Raw genomic sequence first — 8,267 nt, 5'->3', positions numbered from 1 at the left:
CCTTCCACTATGTCACCATCATGAGCCGCCGCCCCTGTGTCCTGCTGGTGGCCTTCTCCTGCTCACTGCCTCACCTCCACTCACTCCTACACATACTTTTGCTGAATCAGCTCACCTTCTGTGACTCCAATGTTGTCCACCACTTTTTCTGTGACATCAACCCTCTGCTGAAATTGTCCTGCTCCTCCATATTTGTCAATGATCTCACAATAAAGACAGAAGGGCTGGTGTTTTGGGTGACCCCCTTTCTATGCATTGTTTTCTCATATGTGCGAATCCTCATAACAGTTCTCAGGATCCCCTCAGCTGCAGGGAAACGCAAAGCCTTCTCCACCTGTGGCTCCCACTTTACTGTGGTGATCCTGTTTTATGGAAGCATCTTTTATGTGTATTTACAGCCCTTGTCCAGCTACAATGTTCGGGACCGAGTGGCAACAATTGTCTACACGGTCCTGTCCTCCATGCTCAACCCTTTCATTTACAGTCTGAGAAATAAAGACATGAAGAGGGGCCTGGGGAAGCTGCTGGGCAGGAGGAAATCCTAGCTAGAAGGAAGAAATCCTAGCCTTCTGGGGATATGTTCATGTGTTTCTCTGAGGCTCTAGATCCTGTTTCTGCTGGTTCTTGACAAACATAATAAACTCTTGTAGGTCAGTAGATATGACTCACATGTGTCATGGATGTTGGGTTGCACTCACTTCTTTACACATGCAACTACTAACCATGGAGACTTTATGATGATTCAGGAATAGGCTCCAGGTCTACCAAAATCTTGGCTTCCGGTTTTCATATATCTGCAACTCTCTTTCTGCCTTACTTTTCTCCAGGAAACCACATCTTTTTCATTGCTCCAAATGCTGTTGTTTTTCACAAAATTTCCTAGAACATACATCTGTCTGATAACTTTTGATTCTCTTAATATAATTTGGGTTTCAATGTAATTTCTGTAATGAGTTAGCTTTTTGAAAATCGTTGCAGTAATTTAGAAAAAAGAAGCAACTAGACAGAGATGGTGACAAGACAGAGACTTAAAAAACTGAAGCTTCCACCAAGCGAGGAGTGTGTCTAGTGGAACAGTTATACAGAGATTGTGCCCTTCCTTCTTCCATGTTTTTGACAGCAGAATGTTCTGGGCTCTGTAGTGAACAAAAACCCAACTCTTATGCATGTTAACTATCATTATTGTGGTAATCATTCTGTAATAAAAACACATAACAAATCACTGTGTTGGACACCTTAATTGTCATGTATCCATTATGTCTCAATAAAGCTGGAATAAATAAATCACACTTGTCAAGAGGATGAATGAATAGAAAGGCAGACACATGAATAGTAAGTGAAGGAGACAAAACGCAAAGCCAAGACTTTCTGTCTACATTATTTATTCTTGATATGTAGATGAAAGTTTAAAAATAAATTCACGACAAAGGAAAAGGACCCATGGGTATTGCATGAAGCAGTGGTTTATTTTGAGAGCAGTAGCCAAATGTACCTTCTTTCCTATAATTTTACTATGGATAATGTTTACCGAAATACACAATATTTTCTGTATAAAATTCAAAAGTTAATTTTCTCTTCAATTTTCATGCCAGGAAGCAGTTTTACCCTCATTTAGTAAAAGAAGAACCTGAGGCTTCTAAAGGCTAAGTAACTTCTTAAATGTAACTACTAACACAAAAGGGCAGTATTCTAATACATATCTCTTTTCTCAACACTAAACGTCAAACACTGCTCTGAGACTAAACTCTAAAACACATGCTTTTTTATCCAACATCCTTTTGCTACGTATGACAATATCCTTTGCATGGCTCTGGGCTTTAAACATACATAAACGTTAACTGCATACCACATGGAAAAAATGTCTAGTCCACATGCCAACCCAGATACTGGAAAGCACAGACACTGAAAGCACATAGATCTACCACTGCATTCCCTGAAAGCGTTAACCTTCCACTACATTAACCGATGACCTGCCAGGATCTAGAATACACCTTGGTCCACATTTGAATGTCCTGAAATAACAAGATTCACCCCAGTGAGTATTTGTCCATCCTTGATAAAGCATATCACTTGGGGAAACTGAAACAGGCCCATGACATAGTGCACTGAGGTTCAGAAGCTCTGAGATTAGTCCCAACATCTATTCAGAAAGTCTCAAGGGTCCTCTGTCCCTTTGGAGTCAGCAGTGGTACTTGTGATTCCTCTTCTGCTTTCTCTGCCTACAGAGATCCCAGGACAAACTCTATGGAGAGATCATCACACCTCAACTCCCTCAGCCTAACAAACACCACAGAGGCCAGCAGTGCAGACCTCAGACTCATGAGAAGCTGGCTGGGCTTCCTCAACCAGGAGAGTCCTCCCACTTGAGTCAGAGCATCTCTGCCTTCTGAGATCTGGAGCTGGCAGAAGCAATAGGCAGCTAGGGACCAAGTGTTAGGAAAGAAGTGGGAGTTGAGGTCAGTGAAGGAAAGCATGTTACCCCTTTGGAGTAGCCTATCAGCTCCTCCTCCATCTCTGTTTGTCTCCTTGTCAATCAGTCCAGACATTCATGGGAGACATAACGAGGAAGCTGAACTTTGGTTGAGAAACAGACTTGATTTGATAAACAGACGTGGTGCACATCATCTTCTGGAGCGGCTGGGAAGGAAAGAAAAGCTTCAGGATGTGGAGGTGAGCTTCAGAAGCTGGCCACTCACTTGGCTACTCCAACCCAGTGTGGTACCTTACTCTTTTCTCCCTGATACTTTCAAATATTTCATGCATTGAGAAGTCATAAGTTCAGGGAGGTAAAACTCACTTTTGGAATTTGGTTTTAAGTCCATGCATTTGGACTTCTAGGCCATATATATCATTTGTTTTTATGGAAACAAAACCCCAGCAGTAGAAAGAAAAGAGAAGGAAAAAAAAAAGATTGTAGTCTCAGCCTGATCCACTCACCTTCTGCTTTTAGAATATTCAAGTCAAAAACCTTCCTCCACTTCTTCTCTTCAACCTGGGTGCTCCTCACTTCTCTGACCTAGAGCAACCAATCCCATTAATTCACCAAATCTCCACTAATTTTTGTATTCCACATTCCCCAGGCAGCCCTTTCACAAATGACTCACTTTTGAATATTGATCTGTGTGTGATGTACTGCTTTACAGACATGGTGTCTCCCTTCTTATTCATAAAACATCAGGAACCAGCTTGTGAGCGGGTGATGCAGGATGAACCAATGTCGTCAGCCCAGGGTACTGGTCCTCTGTATGACTCCAACACCAACACCAGACACGCCCTAGTCATACATGGCCAATTTTTCCACCCAATTTGGCCAGTTAATCATGGATATTCAATTTTCAAATTCCACTATCTCTACAACACAGAAAGATAGGCCACCTCTCTAGCAAATACAAGGATAAATTCTGAATATGGGAGAAGAAAGTGTGTCAGATAAGGAGGATAGATGGGGAAACTGTGTAGGAAATTGTCAAAACAATTAAAATAGTGCCTATGTTGATTGTTATAGACAATTAACATGCCAAACTTAGAGGAGGAGTAGCATAATACTGGAGAGCATAAACTTAGAGTGAGCCAGCTTGGAGTTCAAATTCTGATTGCTCTTCACATCCTTGAAAGTGAAAATGAAAGTAGCTCAGTCGTTTCCGACTCTTTGCCACCCCATGGATATACAGTCCATGGAATTCTCCAGGCCAGAATACTGGAGTGGGTAGACTTTCCCTTCTCCAGGGGATCTTCCCAACCCAGAGACTGAACCCAGGTATCCCACATTGCAGGTGGATTCTTCACCAACTGAGCTATCAGGGGAGCCTTAATGTACTTAGTGAACTTCAGCAAACCACTTCAATGCTGTAAGCCTTAATCTCTTAAAATGCTTCACAATTCCTTAGGATTTAGTAGGATGCTTAATATAAACTTGATACATAATACTTACTCACAAATATTGGTCATTATTATTAACTTTAATTACCAATTCATCCAATTATTCAGTGCATAAACAAATTTTCTTTCCATTAAAAACTTGCAAAATCCTGAAATTAGCCAGACAATTTGGCAGTGAGGAATGTGATACTTTATGTACATAAATTAATTGATTTTGAGAACATCAAGAAATAGAAGATAAAGGACGGTGACACAGGGACTGATAAGAATCAACAGCTTCTCCTGCATGCTGACAATATGCTCGTCGCTCTTCTAAGTGTTTTCATGCATTATTTCACGAAATCTTCGTGAGAATGTGAATAGATTTCAATATTTGGCAATACTAATACAATATTGTAAAGTTTAAAAATAAAACACAATTTAAAAAAATAAATAAAGATGTTTGATAACTTAGAATATGAGCAGTTGACTGTAAGTGAAGCAACATTAATTTAACAATGTTAAATAAGTTAATATATCAATCAATAAATTAATATATAATATAAGACTTTAAGGGCTTCCCAGGTTTTATTAGTGGTAAAGGATCTGCCTGCCAGTGCAGGAGATGTAAGAGACATGGATTCAATCCCTGGGAAGTTCTCGCAGAGAAGGGAATGGCACCTCACTCCAGTATTCTTGCCTCGAAAATTTCATGGGCAGAGGATCCTGGCAGGCTATAGTCCATGGGGCCTCAATGAGTTGGACATGACTGAGCGACTGAGTGCACACACACACACACACACACATAAGGCTTTTAAATGCCTTAAAGTTCCAGTGGAATATGTCCATTTAAAATGTATTAAAGAATACACTGCCTCTGAAAATTAGTTTAAACACTTGAATGATATAAGTATATTCATTGTAGGGATTTTTGTGGTAACCAAGAATTTATAAATAACCAATGTCTCAAAATGTTTGAAACTTCTGATGTAATATGTAATTCACAAAGTATGGAAGAATATGATGGCTCTAAAAAATTTCTTTAAAGAACATTTGCTGATGTAAGATCTATCATTATAAAGTATTTTGCAGTAGCAAGAAACAGACAATTTTCATGTCCATTATTAGGTAATGGGTACGACTGGATATGACTGGAAAACTTACATGTTTCTCATAGATATCTTTGAATAAATATGTGAGAGAAGAAATTTTAAAACATGAATTGAATAGTTAACAATGGATGCCCTTCTGTACAAATGTGGTTTAGGACAGGGGATTAATGAAAGGAAAAATGATTTACGAAAGAGGGGAGACTTGCACAGACTGATGATAGCATGCCGTGAGCTAAGGAGGGTGACAGACAAGTGTGTCCAGACAAGGACAGAAACACTGTTGAACTGGGTTCAACATTCCTCTCAGATATTCCCTGTTGATTATTTTGGCAAATGCTTATTTCTATTGAAGACATGCAAAGATAAAGTTTAATTTTACAACAACTGAATTTGCTTTGATAAAGAATGGGGGTCGTATGACTTCAGTATCTAAAATACTCCCCACCCCCAGTGATCTCTTACACTATTAATACCCTCTTTTTTAACAAATGTATTGCTATTTGGTATTATATTACATATACTGTTTGTAATCATCTGACCTATCAGCCAAGCTACATGAATTACATAAAGGCAAAGATTTCTGCTTTGTTGCTGTGTTCCCAGCACTAGGAACTTCCTAGATTTCCCAGACTAGGAACTAAGGAACTTGAATTGGAGGTTTCTAAAGGAAAACTCTTCTTCTGTTCCTCCTGGTTTCAACACAAGGTGCTTATGATAATGTGGATTTGGGAACAGAGGACCACATCAAAGACCACGAAGGTAATGAGTTTCCCAGCACAGCTGCCAATAGTAACCAAACAGAGGAAACAAAGTTTGCTGGGTTCTTGTGATCTGGGCTGTGGAATTGCAGCATGATGAATAACAAACCTTCCTGTATCTAACTAGACCCAAGTCAATGGAAGGACTCAACCAAACCAGCAGTGTTTTTGAGTTCATCCTCCTGGGACTCTCCTCCCGGCCTGAGGACCAGAAGCCACTCTTCATTCTCTTCCTCATCATGTACCTGGTCACCATAACAGGGAATGTGCTCATCATCCTGGCCATCAGATCTGACCCCCAACTGCACACCCCCATGTATGTCTTCTTGAGTGTCCTGTCTTTCACTGACATTTGGTGCACAACAACCATTGTCCCCAGGATGCTAGTTGACTTCCTGTCAGAGACGAAGACCATCTCCTATGCTGGATGTCTGACCCAGATGTATTTCATATATGCCTTGAGCACAACTGATAATTGTCTTCTGGCAGCCATGGCCTATGACCGCTGTGTGGCCATCTGTGACCCCTTCCACTATGTCACCATCATAGGCCACCGCCACTGTGTCCTGCTAGTGGCCTTCTCCTGCTCATCGCCTCACCTCCACTCACTCCTACACATACTTCTGCTGAATCAGCTCACCTTCTGTGACTCCAATGTTGTCCACCACTTCCTCTGCGACATCAACCCTCTGCTGAAATTGTCCTGCTCCTCCATATTTGTCAATGATCTCACAATAAAGACAGAAGGGCTGGTGTTTTGGGTGACCCCCTTCCTATGCATTGTTTTCTCATATGTGCGAATCCTCATAGCAGTTCTCAGGATCCCCTCAGCTGCAGGGAAATGCAAAGCCTTCTCCACCTGTGGCTCCCACTTCACTGTGGTGATCCTGTTTTATGGAAGCATCTTTTATGTCTATTTACAACCCTTGTCCAGGTACACTGTTCAGGACCGAGTGGCTACACTTGTCTACACAGTCCTGACCTCCATGCTCAACCCTTTCATTTACAGTCTGAGAAACAAAGACATGAAGAGGGGCCTGGGGAAGCTGCTGGGCAGGAGGAAATCCTAGCTAGAAGGAGGAAATCCTAGCTAGAAGGAGGAAATCCTAGCCTTCTGGGGATATGTTCAGGGGTTTCTCTGAGGCTCTAGATGCTGTTTCTGCTAGTTCCTGATACACATAATAAACACTTTAGGTCAGCGGAAATGACTCACATGTGTCATGGATGTTGGGTTGTGTCCACTTCTTTACACGTACAACTATTAACCATGGAGACTTTATGATGATTCAGGGATAGGCTCCAGGTCTACCAAAGTCTTGGCTTCCAGTTTTCATGTATCAGCATCTCACTTCCTGTCTTCCTCTTCTCCAGAAAACCACATCCTTTTCATTACTCCAAATGCTGTTGAAACCTTTGTTTCCCACAAAATTTCCTAGAACTTAACATATATCTGTTCAATAACTTTTGATTCCCTTAATAAAATTTGGCTCTCAATGTAATTTCTGGAATACACTAGCTTTTTGAAAGTCATTGAAGTGATTCAGAAAAGGAGAAGCAGAGAGAGAGTGACAGGATTGAGGCTCTTAAGAAATGGAAACTTCCACCAAGCGAGGAGTGTGTCTAGTGCAACAGTTATCCAGGGATTGTGCCTCATCCTTCTTCCATATGTTTGGCAGCACAATGTTCTAGGCTCTGTAGTGAACAAAAGTCCAACTCTTAGCCCCGCTTAGCCAGGTGACCTAGTAGTTCAGCACACAACTGCCCTGATTATCAGGCCAGTGTGCATGAGGCTGAGTTGCCTCTGGGTCTCTACCCTGGTCATCTGGTGCCTCAAATATGCCTCGAGGCACTGGTCTTGTTCCCTCTCTTAGCTTTAGTTCCCCTTAGAGAGTCCCCTCTTGCCACCATCATAATCATCCAGATCTGTCTGCTTCCCAGAGAAAGTGCATACATTAATTCTATGTACTTAGAATTAATGATTCTAAGGAGAGTATAAAAACCCACATGTGAACATTAAAGGCAGATATAACTAGGAACTTTGGGAACCATTCAGAGACATACTGAGGGCTCTGCGAAGTAGAGTCATCTAGGCAAGGACTTTATACAATTCACTTCTGTTTCTTCCTTTATTCTCTATTGTTACTCAGTGATTTTATACTTTATTTTATATCTGAATATTTTATCATTTATTCTTCTTCTATGTTCTTCCTGGACCTATTATTCAATAGGTCTCATGTGGGCCTGTGAATCTGCATTTTAAGGAGCACCCCATAGAAAAGACTAACCTAATCTTTATGTGGGAAGATGCATGATTGAAAATTCCCGACCACTCCCTATGTCCCATTATTTGTATTTCTGGACTCATGCCTTCAGTAATGCTATATCAATCTATGGCAAGAATACACAGAAGAACTGTACAAAAAATATCTTCATGATCCAGATAATCACGATGGTGTGATCACTGACCTAGAGCCAGACATCCTGGAATGTGAAGTCCAGTGGGCCTTAGAAAGCATCACTACAAACAAAGCTAGTGGAG

At 41.0% G+C, this 8,267-nt stretch overlaps 2 protein-coding genes across 2 annotated transcripts; both read left to right on the top strand.

Moving 5' to 3' along the window:
• Window positions 1–2: 2 nt before the first annotated feature.
• On the top strand, window positions 3–545 carry LOC104999099 (olfactory receptor 1L8-like; the record flags this gene model as incomplete). The annotated part of the gene is made up of 1 exon (XM_010854574.1): window positions 3–545. A coding segment is annotated over one exon (543 nt), but the record flags the coding sequence as incomplete, so codon positions are not given.
• Window positions 546–5,865: 5,320 nt separating this feature from the next.
• Window positions 5,866–6,798, top strand: LOC104999094 (olfactory receptor 1L8-like). The gene has a single exon (XM_010854561.1). The coding sequence runs from the start codon at window positions 5,866–5,868 to the stop codon at window positions 6,796–6,798; it is 933 nt and encodes a 310-aa protein (XP_010852863.1).
• Window positions 6,799–8,267: the final 1,469 nt, after the last annotated feature.

Source organism: Bison bison, unplaced genomic scaffold (assembly GCF_000754665.1).
Source record: "Bison bison bison isolate TAMUID 2011002044 unplaced genomic scaffold, Bison_UMD1.0 scf7180017853414, whole genome shotgun sequence".
NCBI lineage: Eukaryota > Metazoa > Chordata > Mammalia > Artiodactyla > Bovidae > Bison > Bison bison.
Note: the sequence above shows the minus strand (reverse complement) of the source record. Positions and strands in the feature narration are given on the sequence as shown.

Bases quoted from the DNA above. Each gene is read 5' to 3' on its own strand.
- LOC104999094 (XM_010854561.1), top strand. From the start codon at position 5,866: ATGGAAGGACTCAACCAAACCAGCAGTGTTTTTGAGTTCATCCTCCTG.